Source organism: Accipiter gentilis, chromosome 5 (assembly GCF_929443795.1).
Source record: "Accipiter gentilis chromosome 5, bAccGen1.1, whole genome shotgun sequence".
Lineage (NCBI taxonomy): Eukaryota > Metazoa > Chordata > Aves > Accipitriformes > Accipitridae > Astur > Astur gentilis.
The window spans coordinates 16,597,994-16,615,873 of NC_064884.1; the positions used below are offsets into that span (position 1 = coordinate 16,597,994).

Sequence of the window (17,880 nt, forward strand, 5' to 3'; positions counted from 1 at the left end):
AGTTGTGGCTTTCTTGCTGTTCCCTAGATCTGTATCCGATGGGAAAATAGAGCAAAATAGTCTTTAGCGCATTACACTGAGCTGAGCACATAGTTGCGTAGCATTACATGGACCTTTCTGTTACTTTTGGCACTGTGGATCCGATCAATGCTCCATGTGCAGGAGGAGACGTGATTTGTGTAAAGTCAGTAGGGAAGCAGAGTGCTGCTGTGCTGGGACTCGCTCTACTGCTCAGGAACTGCAGGAGGCATTTTTGAAGGTGTGGTTGAGGAGACAGTACCATGGCACAGGGGGTTTGGAGAGGAACTTCCCTGGGCACATCTGGAAAATGAGGGTGAAAACAGCTCTGTGTTACTGGAAGTTTGGGGTCTGCACAGTTAGATGGATCCCTGGCAGGAGAATTGTTTGCAGGCTGACTGCTGAAACCATCAGTCTCGATGTCTGACACTGTTTTTTCTTGTCATCCTCCATCCTTTACCACTCTCAGGGAAACAGGCAGGCCAAGCACAGCTAAAATTCTCTTAAAACTGGACTGTATTTGGTACACATTCCTTCTTGTCTGAGATATTGTCCAAAATATTAAGTATTTTTCTTTTTTATTTGCTGTTTCTGTTGAAAAAACCCTGTATCTCAGAGGGTTGTAACTCCATGCTTTGCCTCCCTTTCATTGTTCACACACTTCAAAGTTGTGACAACTTGTTTTCCAAGTAATTATTAATAAAGAAACCCTGCAAGTGTAATACTGTCAAGCTGAACAAAGAAAAAGGTGAAGATCATGACCTGAAAAATAGCTTCTGAGTGGGTTTCCTATCAGTGCACTGCAGTGGTGCAGCATTATTTTCAACTAATTTTTCAACTTTATTCATCAATAAGACCAGTATTTTTCATAGTTAAGTTACGTATGAAAAAGTGGGTATTTTATTTCTTTTTTCCTTTTTTAGTTTTTAAAAGCTTGATACATGTAGCGTTGGATCAAGGCACACACAAGACTTAGCCAAAGGGCGTACAAAGCACTTTGGTTTTTAGTTGAAGGAACAAATGATTATGGCAACAAAGAGTGGCTTGGGGTTTAAACATGAAATAGCTCATAGTTCAGTAGGAAGGCAGAAAGAAACATGTTACCTTACAGATTTATCAAGGAATTTCTGGAAAACTGTGACAGTAATGGGCAGTATTCCTGACTGTAATGGCAGTATACTGAACACACACCTGTATACTGTTTGAGTATACACTTTAAAATAGCTTTATTCCCCAATTGTCTGCTTACCTTCGTGACTAAATTTTTTGAGACCTTGCTTATATTGTCTGGGGTTTTTTGTCCTGCTCTTTTTTTCTTATGAAACTGCATTTTCAGCCTTTTTTCTGTTCAAAGCAGTTTCTAAGTGTTGTCTCTGTCCTCCTGCCCTTGCCTCCCAAGTACCTGTGACCATCCATCACTGTTTTTCTCTGTAGTAAGCAGACCACTGGCTTTGATAACCAGAAATCTAACCCTAAATTGTACCTACCCGCTTGGTTTGTAGAGCCTAGTGCATTTTTAAAAATTCCTTGTTAAGAATTTGGTTATGCTTTTTTCTAGGGATCAATTTTTTTACATGTCAAAAGTTTGTCTCACACGTGTCATTGATTTGATTATTTTCTTTTAAATTGGATTTCACAATTGTTGAATGGATATATCCAGACAGCTGATATTGCCCATTACTACACACATTTTTGTTTATTGAGTATTGTTGTGGTTTACAGATTTAACAGACCCAACATTGAAAGTTCTGTAAGTCTTTGCAACCACTTCTTGATCTTCCTGATTTGCTAGGTTCAACATTGTTTTATTGATACCAAAGTGAAAAATGGCCTGTGCTTACACTTACAAGGATCTCAGATGAATGTTCTGACTGCTCAACACGGCAAGAAAATTCACTTTCACAGTCAACAAGTCATCTTACTCAGTAGAACACAAAAGTTAAATGGTCTGTAACTTCAATATTAGCAAGGAAAATACAGTACAAATTACTAAAAAATACTAAAATATAGAATTGTGGTCAGGTATCCCCACTACATTAATCGCAGCAGTAGCCTGAAATTTGAAACTTTTAATAAAAAGTTCTTAAATATAAATTATATGGCAAATGTACAGTACATTGCTTTGTCAGTCTTTTAATCCAGTGTTTTGCAGTAGAACAGCAACTGTTAAGTCAGTCTTTTCTCATTTTCTTTAAAAAACAGAACAAAAGCAAAAAACCAACAAAACCCAAACCAGTCTTTTGTGTCCTTCAGTATCATGAGTGCGAATGATCTGAATCTGGAATACCACTGTCTCTGTAGCTCCTGTTACTACTGCTTTCACTGTGGCTGTTCTTGTACAGATTCATGCCATTAGGTGGGAAAATGGTGTGTATTACAAATTCCTCCTTGGACACTTGGTCGTTGGTTATTGGTATCATCTGGAAAGAAGTCTCCCTGATTTCTAGGATGGAGTTATCCTTCTTGGTTCCCGCTTCGGCATAGTCATCTTTTCTCCGGCGTCCCTTGCTGTAGGCGCAGTTCCGGGAGAACAGAGACCCATTTCTGTGAACATACCAGCAGACCAGGGCCAGCAGTGCTATGGCCACCAGCGCCACTGCACCGCCAATGATGGCAGCCAAAGGCAAGTTGGAGTTTTTGTAAGGTTCTTTCTCCTGCTCCCGATTGAGGGTTGTGGTAGGGTTGTACATCTTAAGAGGTGCTGTCTCGGTCTCAATGCATTCAGGCGTTTCGTCAGAGAGATAGATGTTGCTGGTTTCCATGGGAACCATGCATACACGGTATGGTGATTCTGGTTCAAGAGCTGTGAGCAAATAGTCATTTCTGTCACCTGTAACTATTGTTTCAGTTATAGATCCAAAGGCAGGGCTGTGACCCATCTTGAGCCAGCTCAGTCTTAAAGCAGTCATTGGTAGTGCAACTTTCCAGGAGATGTGAATAGTCTCCGTGCTTACGGATTTCACAAATATTGTAATGATTTTGCGTACTGGGCTTGCTGTGGTTCTGTAGTTTTTATTTAGGTTGGGAGTCTTGATGTCTGGTTGTTTGGTCACAGAAACCGGCCAGTGTCCCTGGGCCGGGTATAACGTGTTTGGTACCGCAGTAGTGATTTGGATGGTGCTTATCATGCCATCGTCCTTACAATCGAATAGTTCCGAATTGAGGTCTTTGATAGCCATTCCACGTACTTTTTCCGGTGCCTGACACATCAGTCCACGTACGTTAACTTTTAAAGGCAATGACTGTAACCAGTCGCGTACCCATTTCATTTTGCACCCACAGTGCCAAGGGTTGTTACGAAGAAAAAGTTGAGTTATGTTGTCCAGGTCATCAAAGACACCCTGAGGTAAATTGCTAAGATTGTTATTGGACATATCTAGTCGATACAACTGCCTTAAGTAAGAGAAAGCATTGGGTGGCACACGGTTGATATGGTTTTCTTGAAGATAAAGCTTTCTTAGGTTCGTTCCCGGCAAGTTTACTGGTGCAGCTGTGAGTGAATTGCGGACCAATGACAGTTCTGTAAGATTGACTAGATTCATGAAGACTTTGTCTCCTAATCCATGATTATTTAGAAGATTTCCATCTAAAACAAGGCGTTTTAGATTTGTAAGGTCTTGAAGGGACAGCTCTGAAATCGTGGAAATACGATTATCATCCAAGCGTAGCTCTTCTATCGTTTTAGGCAAACCCCAGGGAATAGTGCTAAGGTGATTTCGAGAGAGAAAAAGAAGTCTGAGATAGATGTTGTCCCGGAAAGCTCCATCCTCAATGCTAACAGCAGAAACGGAATTATCATCCAAATGCAGTTCTTCCAGATAGGGAATTTGTGAAAGTGAATCATAAGTAATGGTCCTTATATTATTCTCCTGCAAATGCAGTTCCTTAACATACTTAGGGAGGTTAGTGGGGAATTCATCTAGGCTGTTGTGATATAAATATATTCTTTCCACCCTAAGCAAGTTCTTCAGTTCTGAAGGAATCCCAGCATTATTTATTTGATTGTTCTGAAGGAAGAGGGTAGTAGCATCCTCTGGGATTCCTGTAGGAATAGACGTCAAATGACGATCATTACAATATATGAAACCCACATCGCAGCGACATACTGAAGGGCAGGGTTTGGCACTAACAGAATAAGGTGCCATGTCAAGTAACAGCCCTATTTTAGTCCAAACTAGGAAGATGCTCCAGGTTACACTAATCATGGTCAGGAATGATGAGATTTGTATACAGTTCTGATCTTCAACAATCTAAAAAAACCAAACAAACAAAATTATCCAGATCATCAGTGAAAAAACGGCAATGAAAATTCAACTTAAGCATTACAGAAGACATCTGAAACACGCATATTAAACTAAAATTCAAGTTCATAGAAACATTTTACTTTCTTTTCCTTACATCAGTATTTTACTACTTCTTGTACTAATTCAATTAACTTCATAGGTTATTCTGCATAGTAATTGAAAATAATATAATCAAGTATGTCTGATTTGTGAATTGTTTTGCTTAAGCAAGAAGGTTCTTTCTAAGGATTCCTTTATATTTCATGTGTAGAGATAATCTTTGTTCGCAGATACCAAGTAAGTACAGAGCTGAAGTCACACCAGAGTTCAAGTAAATCACTCTCTATCTGAAAGATAATAAGTAATTCCTAAGTCAGCTAACTAGTCCAGGAGCCCTTAAGTGAACTTTAAACCCCTTACCAAACCTACAAGTTTAGTGGTAGCTATTGTGGAGGTTCAAAAAAGTCCTAATGGCGGAGCATAAAATGCAGACAAAAGAGCAACGGTCAGCTAAAGACTTTTTTCCGATGTTTTCTGAGTGCTCAATATTATGTTGCGTATCTTACAAATACTGCAGCCTACTTTTCTTGGGGTTTTGAGCTGTAAGGTTTAGAAAGGTGAATGTTACAATTGGTAGGTAGCTAACAACCTGACGTAGCTGGTAGAGCTATGGTTTTCTAGTTGACTGGATGGAATATTTTATTACATGCTTAATTTCATGTTTAAATATTTGTCATTCTCAAAAGTCTTCTTACTAAGCAGTACACTAATAAGAGACTATTTGGCAGGTTTAACCACATTTTCCCATCTTATTAGTTCAAACTGTGCAGGGTAGGATAATATAAATTAACTCTTAACTGAAATTGTACTTTGCATTGGTAGTGTGTTTGTACATTGAGCTCAGGTAATTAGCATTTTTATAGCTTTTAAGACAACATAATTCAATTACCATTGTAATTAGGGTTGTGAGAACTTCTGCAAGATGACCTATGCATTAAGCAGTGTCATGACCTTTTCTCTTGTGGGTTCATATATTAATTGAACTTTATTCTCTGAGGCATGAAAAGGAAAATAAATTAATATTGATCCTACCGTATTTAAAGGTATGAGTAAATTTTGTGCTTGAGGATATCCAGTAAAAGAATGTCTTTCTTGCGAGTCACTCTTACGGTTTACTCCACGGAGCTGTGTTTTTCTCAGCGGCGTTTACTCAGATGGTCCTTCTTGGTGGTGTGTGTTTCCTGGCCCCTGGCACGATACTCAATGAGCATTCCAACCAAGATTTATCATGGTACATAAGCACACCAGGATGGGGTGTAGAAAAGCTTCAGTTTCCCTCTATTTTTGTCCTCATGTAAAGTCTGTGAATGAAGAGCCTCTTTTGTTTGGTTTAATGCCTTTAGCAGGAATTACTTTCTTTGTAACTCTTACAAACTCTTCTGTGCAGTGTAGTAGTCGGAGGTGGTAACTTCAGCGCCGCATGATGGAAACTATTCATTATGCTGAGGCTTGAAGGATGGTAGCCTCTTCAGGAGGTCAGGAATGGGGCTGCTTTTTCCTGTCCACAATTATCCAAGTATAAACTTTGTACAGTAGCTACATCCTGATACATCCACGCCTCTTTGAGAGAACCATTTTCTGACTCTCACTTTTTAACACTTCTTCCAAGTTTGTAATGCAGGAAAGAATTCCTCCTGTGCTGCAAGAATGCAAGTTACTCTACCGTAGAAATGTTAGGCAATTCAGATGGTTTTCTTCATTTAAAAAAAACCCAAACAACAAACCCACAAAAATATGATTTCCTTCGCAGAAAACTCCCCTTTTAAAGCTTTCCTTGAACTCTTAATTTCCTGCAAAAGTAAAAACAAACAAAATATTTGCAATTAATAACTGGTGGATACTAGAATTGTGTTGCCTCCCCTATATATATCATGCTATGCTTATTGTATACATGACTAGCACATCTTGTTTTCCCAATATATTGGTATTTCAGCAAAATACAGAGCTCTTTAAGAAAATGTTTTGCTGTTTAGTCTCATGTTTACCGCATTTTTGCTGGAACTATTTTCCTTCCTTTCAGTAGAAAATAAAGTCATCCTGAATTGACAGACAGTAACAAAATATTCATAAATTATGTTTCCCACCTGATTACAAATGTCAGTCCTGCTTCCTTGGAAGAAGCAAAAATGGTTGCTTGCTTTGTGTTCTTGGTAAACTGAGGTAGATGGTGATCCTCTCCTTAAATGTAAAGGGAGCTAATTACCATTCAGTAGTTACTACATGAAAGGGGAAATGGTTTTGCTAAAATACTGTAGTAATATTTCACATCTGTGATATGCTGATTCAGAATTGGGGACTAGCTAGGCATCTGTTATCAACTCTTTGACAACAGAGATTCATATGTGAGTTTTGTCCATGAAATGTGCTTGATTTGCAGTCTGAACTTCTAAGCTATTATATTTGTCACTTTGCACAGTGGAATTGGTGTTGAGATTAGCATTTTATCTGATTTTTCTAATTTTTTTTTTTAAAAAAAGGTCAGTCTTGGCTGTTTGTATTTCTTGAACTCCAATTATTTGGTTATTTTTTGAATGGTATTTTTAACTTGGGCTACTTTGTATCACTATTGCACTATTGCAGAAAGTATCCACTCAGATACCAACTCTGTGTTCCCCCAGAGCATGTAGGTAGTACCTGCCTGAAATACAAATGGTTAAATCTGAAATTACAAAAATCCTTAACGTTTACTTACTTCTCCCTTTCATTACTGCATGTTGTCCAGAGAACTGAGCACAACCCTCAGAAATGAAATGCTCAGAAGAAACAGCTTGCTGAGTAATGCTTGCTTAGCTGCCTTCCTGTGCGCTTAACTAGAGTAGCTTCTGGTCCTTCATGAAATATTAGACCTGAACAGAAACAGTCTGTTTTAAAACTCTATGTCTTTTTCTGTTTGAGTCAGGTCCATCATGAAGTAGATCAGTAATACTCCTAAAGCAACAGGAAATTTACCCTGATACGAAATTATTGACATAGAAACAAATTATGCTGCTCTTTTCATAGAAAAATGTTGACTGTTTAAAAAAAAAAAAAGCAGCCCCCCACTTTAGAGATGGTGTGACTGTCTAGTGAGGGAATGGTAAAGCCTTTTCTCTCTGCTGCTTTCATGTTCATCTAAGCTTTGGTTTTGCACCTTGTTTTCAGCAGTTGTGTAATGAAAACAGTAATTTAAAATGAGAGACTCTCACTGTGGCATAAATAAGTATTTTAACATATGCTTTATTTAAGGAGAAAACTCAGCCTGCCTGGTCACATTTTAGAATATAAGGGAATGCATATTTTTTGGTAACTTATGTAATTTGGGTAAATAATGCAATCATTATAAAATGGAACAAAAAGACTCCATGTTCTTGCAGTGTCCAGTTTTCTTGGTCTGTTTTACTGAAGTGTTTGGGGAAAGAAGTCCAGGCTCTGTTCCTGAAACTTTGAAATAAACAGTTGCTTAACAGCTGTAGAAAACATGGTATCTCTTAGGAACCAACGTAAAGTTGTGATAGAGGGTATTTTCTGGAAGTATATAGTGAAGTAGGAATATGAATTTTTTAAATAGGTCTTTGAAGGCTACAATAATTTTTAAGTACTTCTGAAGAAAATTTATGGGTTTTTTTTTTTAACTTTTAGAGGTGTATAAAACACCTATTAAGCAAAACAGAGGTTCTAGTATGCATATGTTACAAATATACATACACACACGAGAAAGTAAATTCACTTATTTTACCTTTCTAGCATATAAACTGTTTCCTCTTTGCTCCATTTGATAGTCATCCCTTCATTTATTGCCGCTATTATAATAGCAGTAATGTGTAGGATTAAAATGAAAGCAGTAAAGCTCATTAAGTTCTTGGAATTTTTTTATCCCTTCTCTCAAAATTACATGAAAATGAGAGACAAAAATAAAAGCTGGTCTCTTTGGAGAAGACGACACTGTTTCAAAAATGTGGATTAAGACTATACCCCCCACTCCCTTTTCTAAACTTAGAATAGTTTTCTTCAGGTCTTGATTGTTTGATATCTTGCACTTCCCTTTTATATCTCAAGCCATAGCTGAAAACAATGTTTTTGCATATCAAAGGCTCCAGTGATCTGTCTACAGAGAAGAAGGGAATCCTGCTGCCATGCTCCAACTTTCCCCTTCTTGAGCTGTCTCTAAATATTCCCTGACATCAAGTCATTATAGCTGATCCGCCAGGATGAAAAGAAAAGTGACCCCCACTGGTACAGACACTGTGTCCAGGTTTCTGCAACATCAAATTGGGATGCTTCATGGACACATGGTTTTGAAAGAAGCCATTACTTTTGAACAGAGCAGATTTTAGAAAGTGTGCTAAAAATCATTTTTAAATGCAAAAATTACTTTTTTTGGTAACAAAAGTAACGTTGGAACAACTGAACAGCAGCTTTTTTGCTTATCTTTATTCCAAGTTGAATGTTTTCATGAACTTTGCTGAACTGCATGGTTAAATTACTTTTCCTGGGACATTGTGTAAGCAAGTGTATTACTAAAGATAGCGGTAATGTGTGAGCCTTGTGTGTGTAGTTATCGCTGTGGTACAGCTAAGCAGGGGGACATCTTATTTTAAGAAGTTCAAAGTAATTTGCACTCTACAAGAAAAATGTACTGAAGAACATAATTGTATTTACTATAAAGTATGGAGTCCAGCTGTACTCCCTGTCCTGTAGACAGGCAACTGCCAAAAAAATATAAAAAATAGTTTTGGTATATTTGAAAAGTTGACTTTTTAAAAAATGGTGCCAAAGAGATCTTTTCTTTCCAAGCTGTGATAAAACATGAACAAAATGAAGACCTGCTTCATTTGAGGTCACACAGTGTTTATTTGAATTTCTAATCTGCCTCTGTGTTCTCTGGCAGGAACTCTTGTAGTTCAGTAGCTTCTTTCTAACCATAAAAATAACAGGGGAAAGGGTAACAGCTCAGTATTTTTAGGTTATAAATGAGAAGAGTGTCATTTAAAGTTAACATTACAATATATGTATTTGATATGTCTAAAATTTTGCTTAATTGGTGTACTTACATTCCAGAATTACCTCTGTATTTGTTTGTAATCTGAAATGTATCAGAAACATAAAATATGCTTCTCATGTTTTAAAAAGACTTCTGAAGTCTATCTACTGCATATATTGCCAGTTTAGTTTACAAAGGTCATGCTGCCTCTTAAATAGTTTCACCAACTTAAAAAAAGTTCCACAGTGCTAATCTACACTTAAAGCAATGCCCATACTTTGTTTTCTTTAAGTGTATTACTCAGGGTTAGTTGACAGTGACAGCAAAATGCTTTCTAAGCACCCTGTGTAGGAGCAGCAATTTCCACGATCATCATATTTCAGGAAGGTGCACCAGTCTTTTGTTTGGTGCTAGACAAGCAGAAGGTCCTCTAGCTGTCTTTCCAAGGCGTAAAGAATGCAAAGGAGTTTGTTAAACTGAGAGTCAGGTTGTATCTCTATGTTGGTGAAATTTGGAGTTGTTTTTCTTCTGTTGGAAAAGTTTTTATTTACTTGTAGAAAATTTGCTCCCCCACCCCCCCCGTGTAGTAGTTCAATACTTCTGTCTTGCTAGTTCTAACTCAAGTGTCTTAACCTGCCATTTTTTCATGTGATCTTCCCTTAAATGCAAGTGAATCTGATTTAGAACTGGATTCTGAGTAAAAGCTTGTCTCCATACTTAAGATGAACCAAACCAGCATTTGCTGTAGAGGATGGAAATGAACCAAGAGTTGTTCACTTCTGAAGTTTACTTTTAAAACCTTTCCTCGTTTTGAAGATGCTAGGTTGAAAAGATCCAGACTATTACGCTATTATTCCTACTTACTCTCTTGTTTTGACTACTCTGCTTCTGCAAAGGTTGCACGTTAAAAAAACACTTTGAGGGGGAGTGTTTTGCAATGACTTTTTGTTTGGTGTTTTAGTGCTCTTTGAGTTTAGCCAATTATGGCTTCTAGGTTTTCTTTTGAGAGCTGCTGCTGAGGTAACCCGCCCGTGCTTAAAGTAAAAGAATAGGGAACAAATGCTGCCATTGTTTCAAGGTAAAATCTGGGGGTTTTCGCCTCTTGACAAATTTAGGTGGAATTATACCTGATAGGAAGTTCCTGGCACAAAACATAAGGCATGTAAAAATACTACTTAAACCCTGGATAAAGCTTCAGTAGTTTTGTTTCTTTGCCTTTTAAAACAGTTTGTTGCTCATTTCCCGATTACTAAATTTGCTCCTCAAAAAATAAGACTTAAAAAAACGTGCAGCTGTAAGATTGCTTGAATTCTTGCAGCTTGTGGAAGGAAGAACAGAGTTTGTGATGATACAATATATTTACTGAACACTTTTCAAGATGCCTGACCCGAGTGATATTTGGTCGCTTATTAAAAATAAATGTAAGCAATCACATACTAATTCTTCTGTGTATTCCTGTGCTTTGAAGTGATTAAGGAAAAAAAACCTGCAGAAATAACTAGCCATTAGCATCGGCGCTTGCTGCTAGAAGGAGACAAAGATGGCCATCTACCAACTGAAGCCACTTCAAATAATTGCAATGCAAAGTTTGCAAACTCCAGCAATTGCTTTGATTAGTCACCATTGCCTTACATAATATCCTTCAACTTTTAGCTATTGGTTGCAAAGGAAAAATGAAAGAAGGAAAAAAAAAAACCCAACCAGGAAACACATCTTTATTTTGTTCTTGCTGTAAAATGTATACACTTTATTTCTTGAGATGAAAGCTTGCTCTGAGTTTACTACAGAGTTTTTTGCCCACTGGGGGGTGGTACATGCTGCAAAAACTGTGCTTTTAAGAGCCACAAGTCAGATGTTTTTTGCTGCTGTCCAGTTTTCTCTGCTTTAATTACAACAAAGTCTCCTGTTGAGAAAAACAGAGGCACCCTCCAAAGGAGGAAATTTAAAAAAAAAAAAAAAAAATTTTTAAAAAATCACTTTCAGAGAGTTTACAGATTCTTATTTCCCATGCTGATTGTATTAACTATGGTATTTATCTGGTCATTCTCCAGTTAAAATAAAATGGCATGAATGTAAAAAAAAAATAAAAATTAGCATTTAAAATATATGCTAAGGGTTGTCACTGTTCCTGCTGTATAGGAAGAGCACAGACGGCAGGAAAAAATACAGCTTTTAGAAGTGATTAAATGTGGATGGAAAAACAGAAAACCTTGATAGCAGTATGAATAGAAGGATTAGAATAGCCTCAGTGTATTTTAAGATAATTGGCTTTCTATAAACCCAGGTATATCTTTTGTTTATGAAATATTTGAAAACCTATCTTAAACAAGGCTGTATTGTATGGTTTTGGAATAAATTAAAGGAAACTTGAGGGTGGGGTTTCTTTTTTTTGGAGGAAGGGAGGGAAGGGCACTGAAGCCTCTTAAGTATGGCCTAATGCGTGGCATATATATTGACAAGGAAAACACATACTCATCTTTCTGTTTTATAGCAAATAATTCTTTTCTTTGTACACTTGAATTGACAAATGCATTTCTCATTCTAATTCAAAGAAATGTTCATTAAGATGCCGTATCCCCAGGCAATAGATGGCGAGCATAATTGATGCTTCTATCTTTTTGGGCAGTATATTTTAGGCAAGGAAACTGGGGTCAGGATAATGAATTGTTTTGGTTTTTTTTTTTTAAAGGCTGGACATTTTCAGCCTCTTTCTGTACTTTTTCTCTGCATAGAGGATTTACATGGAAATGCAAAATGTGAATCTTCTTTTTCTAAGTGGCAATAAGAAAATGCATTCAGCTGCTGTGCTCTTTCGCAGGAATACAATTTAATTGTAAAGTAATTCTGCATTATGCTGTGAAGCTGGTGCACAAAACACTTCACTGTAGTCTGTTAACTGACCAGCATTGATCCCTTCAAGAAGGGAAGCGACTTGCCTTCACTCCAAATTAGTAACCCATGGCTAACAGCACTCCACGAATTAATTACATGCATTTCATCGTTGCGCTTGCAACACTCCTTTGCAACTTTGACTGGATGGGCCAGGGTTGCGCTCAAACCCCTTTGCGGTCAGCGAGATTAAAATTTAGGCTACCTCAAAGGGAAGGACTGAGCCAGGAAGGCAACTGTGCAAAAGCCGAGCTTTTATTCGCCAAGGGCCTGATCTTGAAAACTAAGCAGGAACCATACCACCCCCCCACCACCACCCCCACAACAAAAAAACCCAACCAAAACCCAAACCAAAGAACCGCCAATCCAAATCGGAAAGCCCGTGCCTAGATGCTGAAAGCTGTGGCAGATGCTGGGGAGCAGGACTGCTGCGTTGAGCGGTGGTGCGCTGGGAAACGCAGGGCCACCCGGGCTTCGCCTTACCAACTAAGTTGCAGATCCTAATTGTGTTGGAGGTAATCGGTAAAACAAAAGACTCTGGCACATCTAGCAGTCGTGAAACGGTTTTCGGGGCGAGAGTAACGTAGAGTTGAGTGCAAAGGAATAAGTGGACGAAATAGTTATTTGCGAGCCATTTATAAATGCATTTGCTGCACTTGTACGAGAGCAGACAATTACTTAATAAATTGAAAACAGCAGAAAAGTTCATTAAAACTAGGCAAAGACCTTTCGAGTGCTAGGAGGATTATCGGCCAGCTCTTCTTCCCACAGAAAGTGGGGCGTTTTTGAGAAAATTTGGGCCTGTTGCATTCTTTCTTTAACGTATGTGCAACCATTTTGTTCCCCATCTCCTCGTCCGCAGACTTTGTGCGTGAGGAGCAGCAGCGCTGGGGAGGGTGCACAAACCCTCTCGCTTTTTTTTTTTGCCCCTTTTTTTTTTTTTTTCTTTTTAAATATATGCAGCGAGGGGGCCGGGGGGGGGGGGGGGGGGGCGCGGAGAGTTTTCAAACCTGGGGAGACAGGCAGGGTACGGGCAGGAAGATTTTCCCCTCCCCGCCCCGTTGAAACGCGGGGCTGGGACCCCAGCACACGCGGGGCGTGGGGAGCCGGCCCGCCGGCGTTGCTATGCGGGTCCCTCCGGGCTTCCCTCCGCCCCCGCGGAAGGCGGTTTTGCGCTCTTACTCCCGGGGCCGGTGCAAGGCTGGTACCGCACTGCCAGTCTGGGGAGCAGCCGGCTTGCGCCCCAAGTCGACGGTGGGCGGGCAGAGGCCGGCTGCGGCTGCCGCTCTGCCCGCGGGGGTGGCCGCCGCGCTCCTGTGCGCCCTGCCGCGCAGCCAGCGGGGCTCTACCCGCCGCAGCGCCGTGCCCGCACCCCGGGACTGGGGGGGGTGGGGGTAGGGGTGGTGCGTGTGCGCTCATCAAACTTCCCGCCGCATCCTCCTTCTCTAGCTCCGCATTCCCCCCCCCCCGCCCCCGCCACCGCCCCGGCCCGCGCAACTCCCGCGGAGAAAGCGCTCATCCCTCGCTTACCTGTGCGGCGCTGAAAGGAGCGATCCCGGCTACAGGGCGGCCGCCGCAGTAATTCCACTCGTGGCTGGGGAAGGGGGGCCGGGGCCGGGCGCGGAGCGGTGCGGTGCGCCGGACGCTGCGCTGGCGCGGGGCAGCCGCGGAGCTCGGCGCGCGCCCTCAAGTCGCGGCGGCAGCGGCGAGCCGCGGGGGCGGTGCCAGACGTCACCCGGGGGGCGGGGCCGGCGGGCGGGGCGGGGCGCGCGGCGTTGTCGCTAGGGGGAGCAGCAGGCGGCGCCATGGCCGGGCTGGGGCGGGGGAGGGGCGGTGGCGCCTTATCCCTGTGGAGAGCGGGGGGGCCGCGCGCCGAGGGAGTGTTTCTTGGCTGGTTTTTTTTTTTTGGTTTTAGTCGTGTGTCGTGTGTGTGTGTCCGTCCGTCCGTCGTCGTCGTCGTCGTCGTCGTCGTCCCCCCCCCCGTGTTGTTTTTTTTTCCCGGCAGAACTGCGGTGGTGCCGCCGCTGGCTGTGCTGGGGGGGAGGTGGCGCCCCCTCGTCCCTTCAGCTCGGCGAGTTAAACCCCGAGTGACCGTTTTCCGTTCCCCGGGTGTCGGTTGGGCTCCCGACGGGGCGGGCAACGCTGGGAACTTAACCCCGGCCGCCGCCTTCGCCTGGGTTTTGGCCCAAAGATCAGGGGTCGTTACGAGTTGCACAAGTGCTTTTAAAACAAAAAAAAATTAGTCGGTGTCGCTTTCCTTAGCTTCTCAAAACAAACAGCCGTCGCTCCTCTGGCATCGTCCTCCAAAAGCAAGGGCCGAGCCGTAGCGCTCGCTTGAGGCGTCACGGGCAAGGGTGGCAGCTTCGGGAGGTCTAAGGGTTTTCTTGAGGTATTAGCGTTTAATGCCCTTTAAAATCAGCCCGTGGATAAGAGTTGCCTGGTTTTCGTGCTCCACCCGGGACGGCATTTGCTTGGAGATAACCTTATCGTGCCTGCCGAGACTGAGATTGAGGACGAGCGAGGCCCGGCCGGTTTGCAGTCTTCAGGGATTTTTCATTGGAAAACAAACTTTCTACTCTTCTAACAAACTCCTGAATTTACGGTAGCCGCAGGGCAAGCTAGAAAATATATTTCGGAGATGTTTTTTCCTAAAATATAGTTTCCTTTTGTTTGTAGTTTACTAACTCACGCAAGTAGCATTGGATTTGGCAGATGCAGTTGATGTTTCTATTCTTGTTTTTTTTTAAATTTTCCATCAAAATGGGGGTTTCTTTCCAGACAGACAGCCGCTGCCTTAATGATTCTCTTGTTCTCTTCATTAGCGGTGCATAGGTGATCTTGGCCATCTCCTGCAGCGTGTTGACCATGTGCATTCACCAGCGTAAGGAGCTGATGGCCGGGGGAAGGCAGGCTTCCAAAAACTGTCTCTGCTAATCCCAGTTGTCCTGCAGTTGCACTTCTTGCTGGTACCAGAAGACGGCAAGGCCAGGCTTTGTTAAGTTTAAAGAGAGCTTGATTTCTTTAAGGCCTATGGAAACTGCTAGGTAGTTGTACTTTCTATATAAGTTTGAACACGTGAATTTACTTTGTTTACCTTTTGGCAAAACCAAATACAGACAAACTAGAAAGCGTCAAACCTCATCCTTTTTTGAGACGCATTTTAATAGATTTTTGAATGTCGGTTGGTGTATTTGGTATTTAGGTGTTTGGAATGTTATATATGTGCTGTATTTATTCAATTAATTTAAAAAAAATCTTAGACTGATTTTCCTTGACAACGAGGGAAAACGATTTTTTTCTGTCTATTACTTCAATTCTAATCTTTCCCTGAGGAGAGTAAAAACTAATAATAAAATAAACCGACTTCAAGTTCAGGTACAATTGTCTGTACCTAATCAGCTCAGTATATACAACTGTATTGCGTATACATCTTAATGTATATATAAGATGTTATACGTATGCCTGTATGGATACGTATGTATGTGTACTATACAAACATAGGTACGCCTAGTATTATAGTGTGTCTGTATCTCGTCATGTGGGACAGGACAGTGGGCTGTGGTAATGCAGAAGGCATTTTGAGATGCTGCAAATGTACTGTAGGTTTTCTTTTTTTAACTGAGATTCTGTTAAGATTATAGTAGCATTTTTCAAAACCAGCATGTATTTGGTATTTCTTACGCCTGACTTAGTTGTATTAGTTAACAGATTCCAGCGTTATGTTGCTGTGCCGTGCTGCTAAGCCTTAATGTATATCTATGGGATATTCATAAAAGATGTATATGATGTGCATTCAGCTATCTTTCAGTTTTATTCCAAGGCTGGCCCAGTGCTTATGGCACTGGTTAGAAATTACAGTAAATGTTCCTGGAGAATTCCAAAGGGCATGTGAGAAATAATTAGATTTTACCAGGTCACAGCTGCTCTAGAGTACTGAAAGGTCTTTAATGTGCTGTTGCAAGCAGATTTTTGATGGCATTCTTTTATGTAAACTCCATAAATATACTTCTTAAGAACATGGGTCGCTTTTAAAATACTTTCCACAAAAAAACCTGTTGTACATGGAGAGCTTGACCACGTTCTCCATCTTCTTCTTGAAATACAGAAATTCAAGGCCTCTTGACTTCCAGGAGGTTGGAGGAACTCTGTTAATACTGGTGGAGTTACTCATATGTGGGGAATAAAAACATGAGTATGTAACACAGATGTATTAAACCCTAGGAGTATAATGAGATATTTTCATTTAATTTTAAAATAGTCTTTTACCTGTATTTTGTTTATAGAATTAATTAATGCTTGTGACATGGAGATTAAAGTTATTGTCAGACCTATTGGGAAATTGCCTTTTGGAAGACGTGGCAATCTTGTTAACACTTCATGGGCTGAGAGAGTTTAAAAGGTGGCAGATGGGAAATTCAGAGGACTTACACTACATAATGTGTTCAAAGAATTTTAAGGCAAGTTTATAACACACACTTGTAAGGTGCTATTAGGTCAACGTGATAATGATGATGCTTGTTGGGTTTTTTTTCAGGTTTTTTTTCTGAGCACCCTGACGGTATGATAAGAATCATAGTTCTGGGAACTCCCTCAGCCAAAGGTTGACCTGAATGACTCTCCCTATGACTTGACAGGCATTTTGGATCTACTTTGTCCTGCTGTAAATCAGGTTCCAGTCATAAACATTTCTGGGCAGGACATTTATGAAATGTTAAGAAACCAAACACATTGACCAGGAAGTGGAATTGAATCTGACATCACTCACCCTCAGTGCAGAGGAGAGCGAGCTGTCTTCCAAGCATTGAAACTGAACTGTTGCTTCTTCGAGCTTCCCAAGGACAGATTTCTTTTAGATAAAGCTGAGAGTAATAGTTTGATATTCAATGAAATACCCTGAAATGAATGTTAGTGGTTTTTGGCTTTAGGCTTTTATCAGGTTTTATTGATTTTTTCAAAGCAGGCTGTCCCAAATCCAAGCTAGGCATTGGTTGATTTGTAGAGACGTACAAGAAAAACCAGCAATATAATATATGAACTTTTGTATGATATGTGTCCTATAAAGTTTTCTGATATTGATTAAGTACAGTTTCTCAGTAAATATGTATTGCAGTTTGTATTAGAATTTAATCTTTAAATGATCTGAACCGTTTCAAAATTAGAATCCAATTTTGGATACATTCCTTCAAAAATAAATGCCTGTCAAATTCAGCTTTCGGCATGGTGTATGTGCATGGAGTACCTTGTCAAAGCTGGTGCAGCAGCTCTGTGTCGAATGTAACAAAAATGAGAATGTAATCATGCAAGACAGTTTACAGTAGAGCTAAAAAGGTATGAAAAGTGTGAAGCTAAATACTTATTTAAGATCAAGAGTGCTTCTTTTTTTTCCCCGACAGAGGAATGTTTTAGAGGTAATAGTTGTAATTGTGCTTATTCTTTTGTTCTGTATGTAAGGGCCAGGAGATTACACCACTGCACCTGTGTTTTCTGCCATTCCTCTCCTTTCTATCCATGCTCTCTCCCTGTTCTTCTTTCCACCTCTCCTAAAAAGCCCCAGGGAAAAGCCATGCCAACTCAGAAACACCCATGATGCAACCACATCTCTATTTTTCCTAAGGCAAATAAACAGTTTTGCTTATCAGATCATGTGCTATTGATAGCAAAATTAAGTAA

The 17,880-nt window shown here is 40.6% G+C and overlaps 2 protein-coding genes across 6 annotated transcripts in view; one reads left to right on the plus strand and one right to left on the minus strand.

Moving 5' to 3' along the window:
* The window catches only part of MACROD2 (mono-ADP ribosylhydrolase 2), a 912,387-nt gene that overhangs the window by 103,397 nt on the left and 791,110 nt on the right, over window positions 1-17,880 (plus strand). The window lies entirely within an intron of this gene.
* FLRT3 (fibronectin leucine rich transmembrane protein 3) lies at window positions 171-13,808 on the minus strand. 2 transcript variants are annotated; one of them, XM_049799613.1, is made up of 3 exons: window positions 13,741-13,808; window positions 5,394-6,151; window positions 171-4,268 (listed from the first exon to the last, which is right to left on the minus strand). In XM_049799613.1, the coding sequence occupies exon 3, from the start codon at window positions 4,221-4,223 to the stop codon at window positions 2,274-2,276; it is 1,950 nt and encodes a 649-aa protein (XP_049655570.1). In that variant the 5' UTR covers window positions 4,224-4,268; window positions 5,394-6,151; window positions 13,741-13,808; the 3' UTR covers window positions 171-2,273. The 2 variants fall into 2 exon arrangements, with proteins under 2 accessions (XP_049655570.1, XP_049655571.1); XM_049799614.1 differs by lacking the exon at window positions 13,741-13,808 and adding an exon at window positions 7,054-7,129.

Excerpts from the sequence above, each read along its gene's own strand:
- FLRT3 (XM_049799613.1), bottom strand. The coding sequence starts at position 4,223 with ATGATTAGTGTAACCTGGAGCATCTTCCTAGTTTGGACTAAAATAGGG.